We start from the raw sequence: 17417 nt of genomic DNA on the forward strand, positions 1-17417 counted from the left end.
TTTTGGGAATTACATCTATACGATCCGACTTTGACCGTTGTTACTACCCTACGAGCACTGTGGGACCTCACTGAGGGCTAGGTTTTTTTGGTGGGCTAAGCATCCTCTGTGCACTTTCGACCTTTCCATTAAATCCCCATTTTAGGCACAATTTCAATTAAAAGTATTCATCCGTTCTTTGTAGACAAGATGGGTATTCGACGTTGGTTTATTCCCTGTGCGGGCATGCTACTATATAGGCGCTCTTCTACGGAGGGAAACTTATGCGTATATGATACTTTGGGCGCTCAGATGAGCCTCAAAGCCGACCTAACTACGCCACCCTGAGCTTCTCTGCGGTTTCTTGCCGATGTGTGAGAATGCTAGCAGGCGTCAGGGCAGTATGATATCCTGCAGCCTATGACAGTTTCACATGTATTACGTTAGACCTAGCAGATCAGTATGACGAATTTGTTTAGTTAAATTGAATTTTCATCCATTATCTCTCAAGAAATTCTTGAGTACATTGCTGTCATAGCCGCACCAGAAATGCATAATGCTATCGGTGAAACGGCCTCCTTCATTTCTTCAGGGACGGAACAAGGGAATCAGCATTTTTAGGTTTGTTCTTTAATATAAACGACATTGTCATTCAGCAATCACAGCATCGTAACACGGTCTGAGCCCACTGGACATACGGGCAGTATTGCTTGGGAACATTCGCGAAAGACAGCGTGTGCCGGGACGAAATACGCCAGACACATGGTTACAAGAGTTTTCAGGCAAATTTTTTTGGCACGGCGCCGTTAAAATGCAGAACTTTGCAGTATACCCCGTTTTAGCTGAATGTCTTGTCATCTGTCGGGCTCTTTCACTTTTTCCCACTAGCTTGGCAAAGCAGCAAGGATAACGGCACAAGCGGACTTCGTTATTGCGTGAAGGCAGTTCTGAAAACAACTGGACTGGTATGGTAGTGATGCAATATCTAAGGTTATGAAATGAAAGCCTGCAGAAGAAACCTTAGAGTTCTGAATGCAGAATGCAAGGCACGTATTTGTAGATGCAGCCCCGTCACGGGCAGCGAACGCGCTCTGCATACACGTACCGCGCCAAGACTTTCCGCATTGGCGCATGCCGGCAAAATCCTGCCCATACCGTTTCTCGTGGCAACCTGGAGACAATCAATTCGCCCGTACGCAGATTGAGTCGCAAGCGGAAATCTAGCCAAGCGATCCGGGTCACGTCCACCGCTCCAGTTCCGGCTTAACTACTAGTTTTGTAGACGTTACGTTTGCATAACGAAGGTAGATAAATCTTCTGCAGAGCAGAAAAAGAAACCACACGTAGGTGGACGCGAAACTCCTGTCTGCTTCTCTGCATGCTCAAACATCCGTAGTGGTATTTCAGATTTAAACAAAAAAGCTGCCCATGCGCTCCAGACAAACAGGACAAACATATAGACTTACGGAAATGGTAAACAGGAAGTCTATGTTCTGCGCTGTCGCATTTCTTGACTGTTCTAACTTTCATGTAGAAGAAGTACAGAGGTGTTTGTTTTCCACAAAGTTTCTCTGTCCGGTTAGTAGGGAGAGTACTTTACTGTGAACCAATTTTTTTTTACACTTCCCAAGACATATTTTGCTTGATTAAAGAGTTGGCGTCGTCATAAATCCCTATTTTTCTGGTAGAGAACAACCACTTCAGCAATGTTTTCTGAAGTACAAATCTGCATCCTTACTTCTTTGCGTGCTGCATGTGTCGAGTAAGCATGCCTTAGGCGAGTGGCTTTGGAAGGAGTAAATAATTGTAATGTGAAGAAATATTCAAACAAGACAACATTAACGAAAGTTTCGGTAGCGAAACAATATTCGAAATTAGATAAGGATGTGGCAACGGCCGTTAATAAAATCGAATAAGGATAAATGCTGCAGATTATTACAATTGATAAACTTGGTGATTACAAACTTGTCATCGTTTCTTGGTAAAGCTGCCTTAGTGGGATCGCTAAGACTGAAGTACAGCATCGTAAAAAGTAGTGGAACGGTTTTGGTTTCCGTCGTTGGCCAGAAGTACTCAATTCATGTGGAGGAAGCGATGAAACTGCCACATTGTGCCTTAATAAACAGACCATGCAGCCCAACAAAAGAACACTCAACGTCCCGTTTTCTTTTTACAAATGACAGAGCTCTGCACTGATAGAAGCCTGTTCTTCCGAAAGACTTGCACATTGAGTTAAGGTAACATAATTGCTCCAACTCCCTTCATTTATTCATTTGGTCACAATAATATTAACTCCATAAATGGGTTGTGGCAGAGAGAAATTACATCATCACACAGCTACAGCAAAAAGAACAAAAACAATAAACGAAGGATGAAGTGAGAACAATCATGTCAGAAAATTTACAGTATTGTTACACAAGAGCGAAAAAAAGAAAGCAAATGTTACAACAGTCATAAGAAACAGTCTTGAGATGCGGTAACGGCCGTTACATGAGCCTAAAACATATTTCAACAAATACAACCCTAATTTGAGCCACAAAATGGTCACAGTCATCCACAAAAACAATAGATTCGTCGAGTTGATTCCAGTGTAAATCAGTACTCGGAAAGAATCAATGTTTAAACATGTCGTTCTTGGATTGATATGGAGGAAGTTATTCCTATTTCTAGTCTGGTAACCATATGTAAACGCAATATGCTCGGCTGCGTTGCTCTTTAAATGACCCTTTACTATTTGGAACAAGAAACGCAAGCTCTCTATATTTTTTTAAGGAATAGAAGCCCTGCTCACTGAAACAGGTCTGAACGGACGTAACACCACACTGATAAAGAGTAAATATTACCGCCTTGTGTTTTATCCATTCTACGTTACAATTGCCAGTGCCAGAAAGCCGACCCCAAATGATATTAGCATATTGACTATTCGAAGTATAGTACATTTGTATTCAAAAGCCGTTGTCTTACAGGAAGCGTATCGGAAAGTTCGTTGTAGATAGCGAAGGTTGCCCATTGCTTTGTTAGCAATAAATGTGATATGGTGGTCCCAGTGCACCTTGCTTTTAAAATATAATTTGTGCTCGGTAGCGCGCCCAAGTACAGTCCCACGAATACTCTGATGTCAGGAGAACGAACAGACAATTGTCATTAGAATTTTCGCAGAAATTCTTGGGAACCATTTTGCCATACGTCGAGTGTGTACTTAGAATAATGGAAGGTGTGTAAAGAAAAACAACAAAGAAAAACAGACAGGCAGCGTTTTTTTCTGTGGCCTTTATGTGATACCAATCTAAATTCTCTTAGCCCTTTCCTAGTCCTCAGTTTCTGAGAAATTTTTGAGGAAGTTTTGAGTTAATGTCATCTGGGGAAGTAACCGTTCTTTCAGCCATAATAGCGTCATAGAGGAGCAGCTTCTGAGTGGGCACGAAAAAATTAACTGTTATATGTGCAAGAGGTATCGAATGACGTGCACCCAAGCCTTAAATTGAATACAAATCCATCAGACAGAACTCGAAGCAAAGGCATGCAAAGGGTGCTTAGAGTCTGTAGCGTGCGGAGAAAAATAAAAGGATAACAGATCTACTAGACGTTCGACCAAAATACAGCTATGCTTAGCTTTTCCTTCTAAAAATATAAGGCCTTGTGGATGTTACAAACTTTGCGCTTGGAAGTTAATCTTGGAGAGATAAGAGATAGATAAAAGGGAAGATGAAAGGCAGGGACGTGAACCAGAAGGTCGTTCTGGTTGGCTACCCTGCACTGGGGAAGAGAGGGATGCGATTGAGAATGCTACGAGAGAAGCGGCCAGGGGGAAAGTCACAATTGGTCTCCCAAGCCAGTCGCTCTCAGAAAGCGAAACAGTGCATTGTAGGCCTTGGGGGCAGTCGATTTCTGTGGCCTCGGTCCCAGATCTTATCTTCTGTTACAAGGGCGAGAACCGAGGTGATCGAGGGCACAGTGCAGGGTACCTCTTTCGGTCGCTAAAGCAGGGCGCTACACAGGAGATGTGCAATTGTCTCTTCGTAGCCACATCTTTCACAAGCGGGGCTGTCGGCCATCCCAAACCGGAAGGTCTATTGCTTTGTAAATGTAACACCGAGCCCTAGACGGCAAATCATTACTGCATCGCGACGCGGTATGTTATGGGGAAGACGAAGGCGCAGTGCAGGGTGTAATGCCCTGACGCGACGGTTGAAAAACTGGTCAGTGTCTGACGCAGACATTCTTGACCTCCAGTGCCAACCTGCGTAGATCACGCGCAGCGTCAACTTTGAGATAAGAATTTAGACTTAAAACCTGCCATTTTGGGCAGATCGGGCAGCATAATCAGCGTGGTTGTTTCCTTTGATACCGCAGTGTCTGCGCGGCCATAGAAAAATGATATAGTGACCTTTCGATATGGCACTGTGGTACACCTCGCGAATCACTGCAACCAGTTGTCCATGCTACCCGCGGCTTAGGGAAGCTTTCAGGCCTTGAAGGAATGCTTTGGAATCAGTGAAAATTGACCATTCATGTGGAGGTGCCTGCTGGTGAACTCAACCGCAGCCCGACCGGTAGCTAGTTCCGCACAAGGTGAGGAAATGTGGTAGGTCACTTCACCTTCATCAAGATGGGCCTCGGTTGGACCGCCACAGACAACGTGGAACTGCATGTTTAAGTCGGATAAGTCATCTGTGTAGACGTGGATGCGGTTGCTGTGGTTGGGATGCAGATGTTCTAACGTGATTTTGATCTTGATTAACGTGAGTGAATCTTGGAATTACTAACATGATAAAGGTCTTCTTTCACTGCATGTCGCAGGCGCAACCGGTACTACTACACGCCGCTGATGGAGAAGTACGAGAAGATCTCCAAGATCGGCGAAGGTTCGTACGGGGTGGTGTTCAAGTGTCGAGTGCGGGACACAGGTCAGCTGGTGGCCGTCAAGAAGTACGTGGAGACAGAAGACGACCCGCTCATCAAGAAGATTGCCCTGCGCGAGATTCGCATGCTCAAGGTGAGAGGGACACTCTCTTCTAGCACCGATTGCGCTACAATCATACTCACAAAGAAGAGTTGATTCCACCTCTTCTAGACACCGACGTGCGTTAATGGCAGCTTCAGACACTTTGCTGTGCTGTGGCCTGTTCATGGTGCGTTGAGATATGTAAATGTACGACGACTGGCGGCTGAAAAACGCAGGCTTTTCTTCGTCTGTAGAACGCCAGGAACCATAGGGGCGTGTGTTCGCATGTACAGTCTTTGTCAAAAGTACTCATCCCGAGGGGTCTGCTTCTGAGTCCTGCAGCGCGGCTCCTCTTGTGTACTCAGGGATCCTATCTCATGAAGACTGGAGAAACTTAATTCCTCAAACCTTTCAAGCTGAAGACTGTGAGATGTGCTTAAAAGCCGTGCTAGACGGCTTGGAAGCAAACCCCTTGGCCTGTATATTTTTGACAAAGACTGTACATGACATTACAAAGCTCTTGAAAATGGGTTGCCATATCCATTTTAGATTCTTGGTGCCACAAATTGACTTCACCACTCGCGGCCACGGCCGGTTCCGGTCGCTCCAAGAAACTGCACCGCAACACTCTTAAAATTTGCATGCTGCATTGAAAGTGCGAGCCGCAGTTGTGACCAGAAATGGGACCGAAGTGTTTCTGAATAATACCTTCGAAATGGCGAATTCAAGAGTTCATCAACGCTCCTAAAACCACCTAGCGCATGCGGATGTAGAAACATCGCACTTCCATTTCATGGTTCTTTATATGCGCCCAGCTAGTCACACGTAAGACAGCTGTAGGAATTTCATATTTTTTCCCAACTAAACACTCCCATATCCAGCAAATCCGCCGCGAACTGTGAGTGCAAGACGTATTCTCTGATCGGCTGCGAGAGCTAACGCTTCGCGATCGAAAGTCTTGAACTGTTCTTTTCAAAAATACCTGTTTTTTTCTTCGAAGCACTATAAATACGTCAGAAATAATACAGGTTTTTTTAAAGTTGTTTTACTTCACATAAATGTCTACGAAGCCAGGACATTACTCGTTGCGGACTATGTCACCATGTGTTTATTCATTACCTAGTAGTGCCATATGCACTTCTGTTATCTAGTCTCAGTGCTGTTGCATGGTCGCTATAGGAAGATCTGCAGAAATCAATGTAGAAAACCGGCACTTACTGAATTGCGGCAGCGTTACCAGTTGCGCCATATTAAATCAATAACCTGTTTTCCCCTGAAACATTACCTTGAACTGCAGCAACTGAAGCACCCCAACCTCGTCAACCTGATCGAGGTGTTCCGGCGGAAGCGGAAGTTGCACCTAGTGTTCGAGTACTGCGAACACACGGTACTCGACTTCCTGGACAAGCACCCCAAAGGGTAAGTTCGCGTCTACTTTTTTTTTTTGAAGAGTACACACATGTCGGGGGTGCATATTGTTCGCGGTGTACGTGAAAATAGCCTTGTGTTTCTACCTCTCAAAAGTTCCGACTGGGTATCTTAACAAACACACTCAAAGTGCCTTCCTGTACGAGATAGTGGGGATGTCGAGATAGGGCCATTAAAAGTAACGGACGATATGTTCGTTGTCTGAGCAATCGGAGAAGCCACAATATATTTAATTATTGGCTAAGGTTTAAATGTTGAAAACGTAAGAGGATGCACCCAGGCCCCAGCGATCGACCAGATGTGCCCTATGTTGGTATATGTTTGGCGTTTGTGTTTGCTGTTAAAGGCGCCTTCCTTCAAATTTACAGTCTTTGTCGATAGTGCGCAGACCACCTTGCGCGCGGCTGGTGCAGTCGGTGCATGCTGTGGGGCTCCTTTAGCAGCCCTGGTGATCCGAGGCTTTAGAGCGTAAGAAACACACTACACCTCACCTTCTACACCAGTGCCGCACAAACCGAAAGATGGCGCGTGAAAACAGAAATTCAGTTAAAATGACGCGGTCAACATATACTGATTACTTTTTTGTCAGAGTGAAGACAGGTTCAGTACCTGAAAGCAATGCCTTTTCCCCATATATAGCATGTCCTGAAGAAATAGCCATCGTCTAAGAATGCACGATACTGTAATTAAGGGATAATCTCAGAGAACATTTGTATATTTTGATTTTAGCATCGCATTATACATCTTAGGACTCCTTCGATTAGTTTCAAGTAGTGACGCTCAAAAATAATGTATAGGTCATTTTAGAGCAAGAGAAAGGTGGAAAACAGTAATTTAAACAAGGTGGGGTGAATGAGGGCAGTGTGTTGACTGATGTAGGACTGATGTCATAAACATGGTCGGCAATGTCTCAAACGTGCATTTAAAAGAAAAACTAGCGTTTGCAGGAGAATTAATACTTGTCTGTTTTCATTTCTTTCAATGTTTAAAACAGTCGAAAGGACGTTGGACAGAGTGACGGAAAGCTCAGAGAAAACGCCGTAAACAAGGACAGAGATCGCGCATTGCTTGAGGTGTCTGCAAACAAGGCTGGCATTTTTTTTCTCCAGCCAGCGCAGGCCGGGTAATGTTTGTGACGTGGCAAGATAGGGTTGCCCATATATTTTACGTAAAGTGATGTTATAAATGCAAACCTAGGAAACCATTTTTCTCCGAAACAAAACGTCAGAAAGCCGTAGGATGCGGCCGAAGTGGACAAAACTGAGATAAGGAACTGAAGTGAAAATGAAGAACAAAGTTTAAATGTGCACATACTTCAATATTTCTATAATCATTTAATACATTCATCGTGTTGAACACCGGCTGGTCTATGTAAGCGCCTTTGAAAAGATGGCAGAAGTTTTAGAGCAGCGAGTTTTTGGTTTCAACTTTCTAGCGTTCTAAAGGTTGCTGCACTTTTATGGAGCAAGTTGTGCGAACGCTTGCGAGGAGTTTGATGAACTGCAGGAGCAATGAGGCAGGTGCAGACTTATGCGCAAACTTTATGGTTGGAGGTAGGCGTGGAGAGGAAAGGTTTGTGGTTTATGGGGGTTTAACGTCCCAAAGCGACTCAGGCTATGAGGGACGCCGTAATGAAGGGCTCCGGAAATTTCGACCACCTGGAGAGGGTAGGGTGGTTATATTTTCAAAGTAGAATTTTTAGCTTTGGTGGTGCTAAAGCGAGGAATTTGTGTTTGGTCTATAACAAACTTCTGCATTGTAAATGCGGTCATCTTCGACTCCCCCCCCCCCCCCCCCACTCCCCCCCCCCCCCCCTTGCCTCCACGGCCTTAATTTGCCGCTGACTTGAAATTTCTAGCGCTTGCGCTCCCATAAATAGATCTGTGAAACACGTTCTGACGAAGGTTAAGAGAGAGCGTTGTTGGGCCTGTCGATAAGAAATTTCAACAAAAGGTACAGCGCACGCACAGCCAAGGACGAGTAGGTTAACACAACCGGAGCATATTCGCGACTGATTTATTCGGCAGAAAATAAAACATTTTTTATACCCTCGGAAATGCGATATCTACGACCACACGCAGTTAAAAAATCTGCCGTCCTTTTACTACAAGTTAACCGACGGGTCACTGACATAGTCGTGCCCACCTTTTCTTGTGAAAAACGCCTCGTCAAGGTCACTTGCGACCTGATATTTGCTTCTCCTCGAAATTCCCTTTTTCCAGCAGCAAGGGAGAAACCCAGGTTTACCCATGGAAGGCGCGTGACCTTGTGTGTGTTGTGATGCCCTCTCAAATTCTCTCGCGCGCGGCGGCACTGGGTCGGAGAGATAAAATTCGAAACCTCTTGAAACCTCACTCCTCGCCTGACCAATGGCGAGGCGAGCCTCGGCGAAAGGGTGAGAGAGCGTTTTCACTGTGGACTGCATGTGTGTGTGCGCGCCTGCCTGGCGTGAAGTGACAGGCGGGGCGTGCCCGTTATACAGGGACCCCGGAACAGGGGGTGAGGGGGGGGGGGGGTGCAAGGAGGCAAGGGGGCCGGTCGCCTTCCCCCAACATTTTTCCAGAGGGGGCAACCCCCCTCCCCCCGCCCCCTCTCCTCGTCTCTAATTGCTTGTACCTGGATCAGATCTCTGACAATTGAAACACTTCAGTTCTAGGACTCTTTTAATGCAAAGCATAGTGGGGCTTAGCTACTTGGCTTCGTAGGCAGTTGTGAAGCATTTCGTATATGAATAACCTAAAGCATACATGTCCCAACAGAAGTGGACTTTCTGACCTGTTTACATGATCATGGTAAGCAGAATTTAAACAAACTATGTGCAAACTTTTTTTAATGCAATTGATCACTCTTCGTGCGTAAAGCTTCCCATCTATAAAGCTTCCTATTTCAATTCGTTTTATATTGCCTTGAATCTGTGCACCGCTTGTTCGTTCGCTCTCAAAACCGATGGAACGCGGCTTTATAATTTTGTTTTGCAATGCGAGATGCCACCAGACTTATCTCCATTGACCGTGACCACGTGCATATGCTTCCACATTTTTTCCAGATTGTTGTAGTCGCTTTTGGTTCTTTATCTCGAAGGTTCCTTGCCAGCTTCAAATTTAGTGCGGCCAAGAACTGCAGGCATTCAGTTCGATGACCGCCGAAAACATTTGTGGCTATCACCGTCGCCGAGTCATTCAGTTCTTAGTGGGCGGAAGTCAGCCCCATTAACAGTTTCAGCCCCTTAAAGAGTCTTCCTGACTGCTTGAGTGTCGTCACCGCAAAGTCAGAGTTTGCATCAACCTTCGAACATTAAAAAAAAGATTATAAAGGTATAAAATTTATGTAACTGAGCAATAAATAAATAAGCGACAAAATAAGCTCGAAGTCTTGGCTCCGCACTCAAAAAAAGTTCCGGAGTACCGGCCAATATATGAGGGGCGTCTAGCGCCGTCAGTCAGCTCGTTCCCCAGTTCCAGCTTCGAGGAAGCACGCGCAAAATCAGAACACCGAAAGAGCTGCGCTAGATCATCATCATCACCAGCAACTTTATTTTCACACTGTGGGGCTAACTCCCCTGCTTTACACGGCAGCCAGAATCGCATAAGCGTTGGCAGCGTCTTCGGCCAGTTGGATGATCTTTGCTTGAGTCTCCGGGTCGGAGCTGAGTGGACAGTTCTCCCACTTGTCTTTTTGTCCTTATACTTCATCGGTAGTGCCCTAGGGGGAGTCTGAGGGCATTCCCATGTTATATGATCGAGCGTGGCAATAGATTTAGATCTTTTACATTTTTATTATAATTGTTCCGGGTATATGACGCTCCACATAGCCGGGCTGGGTAATATGTTTGTAGGTGACGCCATTTGACGGCCTGACTTTTACTGAGTGATTTGACGGCAGGCAGGTACGTTACTCGCCCCAGTTTGTAGTGTTATTGCGCATTAGGAAATACTGTAATCATCAGTGAATTTTTTCTTTGCTCTTCAGCAATATAAAACACTCCTGAAATCTACAAAAACTGGTGACTGCCTTTCAAGCATTACGAAAAAGTAAAGCATATAATTAAAACTGAAGTAAATTAAAAGTTTTATGCCATTTCCTGCCAAAGAAGGAAGCTCACTTGCTTAGGCCTTCTCAGAGTAGCATCAGACGGCAGCCTTGGGCTTATGGGCAAAAACGTTGGATATGTCGAAAGGCAATGTTATCTCAAGCCGCGTTTGGGTGCTGGGCAACCACTGTATACTAATCCAGTTTTCTTGCAGCGTTCCCGATGCGCTCACCAAGAGGATAGTGTTCCAAACGCTTCAAGCGATCAACTTCTGCCACCTGCACAACGTACGTAAATCAGTCCCCAGGTTGTTGTCTCCCACGGCACTCCGTGCTGCGCTCATTTTTCTGTAGCTATCCGTATTCTGTACAGATAGGATTGAAAGCGCAGCAAAACGAATTTAATCTCGAGCTGCCGATGGAAGCATCATTCTGGCTGCGAGGATGTAAGATGCCGGAGAAAAAATGTTTCCGATGTGTGCTAGGATTACTGCATAAACTACAAACCAGACTCAGTGTGACAGGAGGCAAAGGTCGAGTGAAGGTCGACATGGTCGCTTGAATTCTTTTGCTTGTCTTTTGTCTTCTAACGCTGTAGAACACTTTATTTAATGACTACTAACTCGCGCAGCTCTTTGTACAAAAAACGATAAATGCTGATGACCATGCAAATTCTTTTTTTTTTCGAAAAAACAGCTTCTATACCTTAATAGCTTTGGATGTCACAGCCAGACACGTGCTTTAGCCAGGTGTGACACCGGAGAGGACGAAGAAGTTAAATGTTTAGAATCCTTGGCAGTAACTGGCCAATCCCCTCTCTGGGTATGTGCCACTACAACAGAGGACAACAACAACAATAACCTGCTGAGAACTATATGCTAATCTGTGTGTTAACGGAGTTGCTATAGAGTTAAGCTGCTTCACTGAAAGTTGGGAAATTGATCCTTGCCATGGTGGCTACGTTTGATGAAGGAACAATGCAAAAACACCTGTGCACTGACATTTCGGTGCACGTTAAAATATTTCAACTCGGTAGAAATTAATTTGGAGCTCGTCGCTACGGCGCATCTGTGTGGCTTTGGGAAGTAAAAATTCGTTATTTAATCACAGAGAGAAGAGCGAAGGCGGAACGGGCAACCAGGAGACGGTTCCCGTTGACTAGTCAGCACTTAGGGAAGAGATGATGAGATGACTAAGAAAAAAGGGAGAAGGCTATATTAAGGACTTGCATGCCGCGAAGTCACCAGCTATCGCACAGGAACAACGCCCGCGAGACGTGGAGCAGTGCTTGGCAAGCCTTCAGGCCTGCCTTCAGAATGATGAATCTTCATGTTCAATTTGTTCTGCTGAAATGCAGCTACGAATGTTTTCATCCCGTAACCATCAGGGCTGTCGTAATACTAGTTGCTTGACTCAAATTTTCACATACGTTGTCGGAGCAAGAAGGCAGTATTGCCTTGATAAGCATGCATTAGTCTTAATTTTTTTCAGCCTTTTAGTTCTGTTTGAACCAAACTGATCATATTCGGTGACCCACTGAAGAGGTTGTAATATGTGTTGACCTTTTAACAGTGCATTCACCGAGATGTCAAGCCAGAGAACATCTTGCTGACCAAGGACGGCGTAGTGAAGCTCTGCGACTTCGGCTTTGCTAGGACGCTAAGTGAGTGCGAATCGACTTCAACGGTCGTTTTCATCACTCACACTTTGTGTGTTTAAAATCTATTCCTGAAGACTTGCGCATGTACTTTGCTGATTTCCTACCATTCTATGTCTCCTTTAACATAACAAATAAATTTTTGGCTGATAACAATTACAGCGATTTCAAGTAGTTGTAGCACTTCTGCGCGAGGTCAGACGCTAGAGTCTGCAACGATAATTACGTTTTCTTGTGGTTTATACACTTTGTGTGCTGCAGGTGAAAATGTGTTAGTAATTTGTCCCAAACATGATGGCAACCTTGTTTGCGATAACATTATAACTTTGAGGTGGTCCTGCATTCATTTTTTCTCTTTCACCTTTGTTACACGGAAGCGCACGAACGACCACCGATTGTGCAAACTGACTTTCTGTCGCGAATCTGCTTAGGGTCTGGGCGGCATTTCACACAGGTCTCATAAGTTACACCGGACCAAGAAACGGACGCAAGTTTTTGAGAATGCCACGTGTCGCAAATAACACAGTAAATTTGTGGACGCGCTGAGATTGCGGAGTTTTGTTCAGACTGAGGATACGAATTTTTGAGACCAAGCCAAGGATATATGGACAATTGCTTCCAGTTTCCATGGCTTACAACACGTTCCGCGTCGCGCTGAACGCTGAAAAGCACTGCGGGAGTTTAGAATGTTCGGTACATCCCATTGATTGCCAATGGCCATAATTAACACCAACGCTGTTGTTATACTAGCGACTCTAAACTCGCCTTACGGAGTTATGCGAGGGGCAGAATTTCTCAGGCAGCAATGAACATATTGGGTCAAACACAAAATTAGAACTATTGAGTTTATATGGAGCCCGGCTCAATCGAGGATCCTTGGTTACGAAGCGGCACACATCAAAGCTCGAGTATTCGTCAGCTGAACAGGGAACGCGTTAGTCACTGAGAGTTTCTCAAAGGACGGCCTTATCACAGCATTACTAATCATTTTAAGTTAGAAAGGAGGATCTTCCCCCTCCGGGCCAAATCTGAGCAGGAGACCACCTGGAGGCAACTTTAGACGCTATACTTCATAACTCGTTAACGCCCGTAATGTACGCTATATGGTGAAATAACCACTTACGATCACATGATGTGGAACTGCTAAAAGGAGCCGCCACCAGAATATCTAATACAGGTTCCTACACTCGGGCATTGGAAGGCCGTGTTGGTCAGCTCAGACCTGGGCAGTCAAACCCGGGCCGTCGAATGGGCTACTCAGGTCGCTTCAGCCGTGGACTGATAGCCACCTAGCATGGATAATCTGCATGTTACCTTTTCTGACGAAATAAATGTTTTGCTAGTTAATGTCAATGGTCGTCGGAAATATTTGGTGTGAGCACAGGAAGTATTTTATAGGCCAGATCTGGCACCCAGGAGGAAGAGTCGGCAGTCGGCAATGATAATCACCATGTTCGGGCAGCATGGCTGGAGGCTGTAGCTTTGTGCAAAATTACAAGTGCAAAATATTCCCACTGAGTCACGTGACGTTCGTTACTAGCTGCTGAATGTCTGAGAGCTGGGCATAGTAACTTCTTTTCTGAACAACTTCTTTGCCGAATACATTGGTTTGGTCACACTATATACAGAGTGTTTCACCTAAGACTTCTTACAATTTAATAAAGATAGGCTTATTGAGTTATCAGAGCGCTTTTTTTTGGCATGGCATTATCAGCGGTGTAGTACAGTAGGATGCAGCTAAGATGTGCTAACTAGGAGGCTGGTCAACTTATATGAATAGTTAACTTTTTAACTATTACTGTTAGGCTCCTTAATTATAGAGAGGCATGTAGCGCACCGTAATTAATATCCAAATCAGTTTTTTAGAGTTTTGAATACGCGGTTACCATCGGCGCTGCGGCCCAACAAATTTGGGCTATTTCGATGATACGTGCACTCACTCGGTTGCTTTGCCTGCAAGCTTTCCGAAAGCGCATGTATTTTGGCACGATATAGCCAAGATATGTTGGGGCACAGCGCCGACAGTAAAAATTATTTATACGTAAATTGGTTGCTGGGGAAAGGAGAGAGAGAGAGAGAGAAAACTTTTATTTCTTTCCAAGAGGTTCGCGGGGATGAAGACTTCCTGGTCGTCTTGCTTGGGTGCTGGCGACTTGAGTCTTCAAGCAAGAGTGGGCCCTCAGTCCAGGGCTCCACTGAGTTGTGCCGCTTCAGTTGCGTGCTTTACCAAGGCCCTCTGGACCTCAAGCTAAATAGCGTGGTATCTGTCTCACATCTCGGCGGACACCTGAACCACACCGTAGGGGAAGGGATAAAGGGGGGACTGTGAGAAAAAGTGTAAAAAGAGGTGCCCTAGTGGAGGGCTCCGGAATAATTTCTAAATTCTAGAAACTCATATGTATATTACTTGCGGTGGTCTACGCGCCTCTCAATAATTAAAGAGCCTAACATTAATAGTTAAAAAATTAAGAATTGAAAATTCGTTATCCAGCTTGCTAGTTAGCACCCCTTGGCTGTATTCTAATGTACTACTACGCTGACAATGCTATTCCGAAAAAAAGCGCTCTTCTAACTGAAAAAGCCTACATTTAAAAATAGTGTAACGTCTTAGGTGAAGCACCCTGTATGCTGTGGACGCCTTTCAGGATGAAGAAATTAGGACATTTCTGCATGCTGCAACAATGAACAGTAAACTCTTCGCATTTTATTGCTATCAAGATACCCCGCTCAAGCTACGTTCGGTCGCCTGAAGGCGGTTTGAAGGTTTTCAGATTAAAAACCGAGGTGTAGGATGCATAATTTTACAGCACAGTTGCAGTTATAGGGAAAGAATATCAGCTCTTGGGAGAGAATCACGTTATACGTGGCTAATGGCGCCTGCGTCTCTCGCTGGTTGAACCGATGGCTTTGTGTAATGTGTAGTTAGCGGTTATCTATGGACGCGTCCTGCGTGCTGCAGTATTTTGTCGAACGATTAAAGTTATGTTTCAGCGTCATTCTTGTGAGCTTCCTTTTCTAGAGGTTGCGTTTCTTTCCCTCTGGTGTTTCCTGTCGTGAAATTCCGTGAGTAATTTGGAGGGCTCACCACAGTGATGGAAGCAGTAGGCGGGGGCTACTGGCATCAGCTCTTAACCACAAGATAGCAAAGGGGAATAAAAACGAAGGCACAATAAAGCATATATAAATGACGCTAATATGAATTTCAAGTCCAACTACATCAAGGGGCTAGTGTTAAAAGATTGAAAAATGCATCAGCTCAAGGGAAGTCTTTGCTTCCTCCTTAATTCATTGCCGCTTCAGCTTGCCTCGCCCTGATAACGCAAGGATCAGCAAAGAGATACTGGATTACGCACGTGCAGATATACCTAAAATGAATAGCATTCTAACAAGCTTTGCAGCTGATTTCCGCCACGACTTCACTAAACGTACTACGAATGAAAACTGGTGCTTATTTCGTGATAAATTAAAAGAACTTGAGAAGATATGCGTTCCCAAATTCACAATCTCAAACCGAATAAATGATCCCTGGTTCACTAACGAATACAAAAGGTACTTAAACAGAAAAAAGAGGGTATACAGAAGAGCTTCAAGAACCAATGCACCACTCGACTGGATGAAATATAAGGAAATTGCTGCGCTTACTGAAAGAAAACTCGAAGAAGAGAAAGAAAAATACTATAACGACACACTTCCGAAACTATTAAAAAGTGATCCCAAAAAGTTTTGGCGCACTGTAAATCCTAAAAGCAGCAACATTTTACCAGCACTAACTACAGGAGAGGGCTCGCCCTTACCGTTAGACGAGTGCGCCGAAATCTTCAACAAATCTTTTAGTGACATGTTCACAAATGAACTCCCCACTGGTAATTTACCGCCCATTTCTCCAACATACATACGGTTTCAATTTGCACCTATTACTATCACAACAAATGGCGTCGCCCGCGCAACCGACAAGCTAGAACTAAAAAAGGCCCCAGGACCCGATGGGATCAGTACAAAGATTCTGAAACTAACATGTCACGAATCATCTGGTTTGCTCGCGCTGATATTTCAACAATCTCTGGATACAGGACAGCTCCCGGACGACTGGAAACAAGCACACATCATTCCCGTACACAAATCAGGAAGTAACACCGATCCAAACAACTTCAGGCCTATCTCACTTACTTGTATCTGCTGCAAACTACTAGAGCATATCTTCTTTTCCCACATCATGAACCATCTGAACCTACATAACTTACTTCTCGAGAACCAGCACGGATTCCGGCCAAACCGATCATGCCAGTCGCAACTCTTTGAGCTTGTGACTGACCTTCATCAATCCCTACACATGTCTCATCTCACAGACGCCATTTTCATTGACTTTACAAAAGCTTTTGACCGTGTTGCCCACAAACGCTTACTGCTAAAGACCCGAAATTTACAGCTCGACGACAAAACAACTACATGGATCGAGCAATTCCTAACCGATCGTTACCAGTCGGTCAAAATTGAGAACCTCATTTCTAAACCCACTCGCGTATTATCCGGTGTCCCACAGGGCTCAGTATTAGGGCCATTACTTTTCCTAATTTATATAAACGACATTGCCTCTAATATTACTTCATCAATACGGCTTTTCGCAGACGACTGCGTAATATACAGGCAGATAACCACCCCGACTGATGCACTAGCTCTTCAATCAGATCTAACAGAACTAACTGAATGGTGTTCAACGTGGCAGATGGATATTAATGTCAGTAAAACTAAGCATGTAAGATTCTCTAGCGTAGCAGAAACATCACAGAATAATTACCGGTTAAATAATAGTGGAATTGACTCCGTGTCGTGTATAAAATATCTGGGAGTGTTTTTTAGTCAGAACTTAACCTGGGATGCTCACATTGAATACATAACTAATAAAGCCTTTAAAAAAATTGGTCTCTTGAAACGCCGTTTATCCCTTGCGAACGCTGAAACACGGCACAGCGCTTATACAACGCTTATCAGATCATCTGTTGAATACGCTTCTGTTATATGGAACCCCTCCCACGCGATTCTTACAAATGCTCTAGAAGCAGTATAAAATAAAGCCGTCAGATTCATACTGTCATCCTACTCACGTCATCAAAGCGTATCAGCAATAAAGCAAGCCATGAATCTTCAACCTCTTGCTACACGTAGAAAGTTCGCCCGGTTGTCATTATTTCACACCTTATACTACAGCGAAACGCCATTCTCCCGAAATCATATCTTTCCTGCACCTCATTGTTCAGCTCGCCTGGATCATGCGCATAAGGTACGTTCGATTTTCGCTCGCACACTAAAATATCAGAAGTCACCGCTGGTTTTGTCAATAAATGAATGGAACTCATTGCCACCCAGCATTGTCGGCCATAC

At 44.6% G+C, this 17417-nt stretch overlaps 1 protein-coding gene across 4 annotated transcripts in view; it reads left to right on the forward strand.

Moving 5' to 3' along the window:
- LOC144134895 (cyclin-dependent kinase-like 4) overlaps window positions 1–17417 on the forward strand; it is a 108621-nt gene that overhangs the window by 78863 nt on the left and 12341 nt on the right. For all 4 annotated transcript variants that reach the window (XM_077667699.1, XM_077667698.1, XM_077667700.1 and 1 more), the window contains exons 2-5: window positions 4780–4975; window positions 6222–6343; window positions 10597–10669; window positions 11954–12044. In XM_077667699.1, coding sequence (XP_077523825.1) covers window positions 4780–4975; window positions 6222–6343; window positions 10597–10669; window positions 11954–12044 — 482 coding nt within the window. The remainder of the gene's footprint in view (window positions 1–4779; window positions 4976–6221; window positions 6344–10596; window positions 10670–11953; window positions 12045–17417) is intronic.

This window comes from Amblyomma americanum, chromosome 5 (genome assembly GCF_052857255.1).
Source record: "Amblyomma americanum isolate KBUSLIRL-KWMA chromosome 5, ASM5285725v1, whole genome shotgun sequence".
Classification (NCBI taxonomy): domain Eukaryota; kingdom Metazoa; phylum Arthropoda; class Arachnida; order Ixodida; family Ixodidae; genus Amblyomma; species Amblyomma americanum.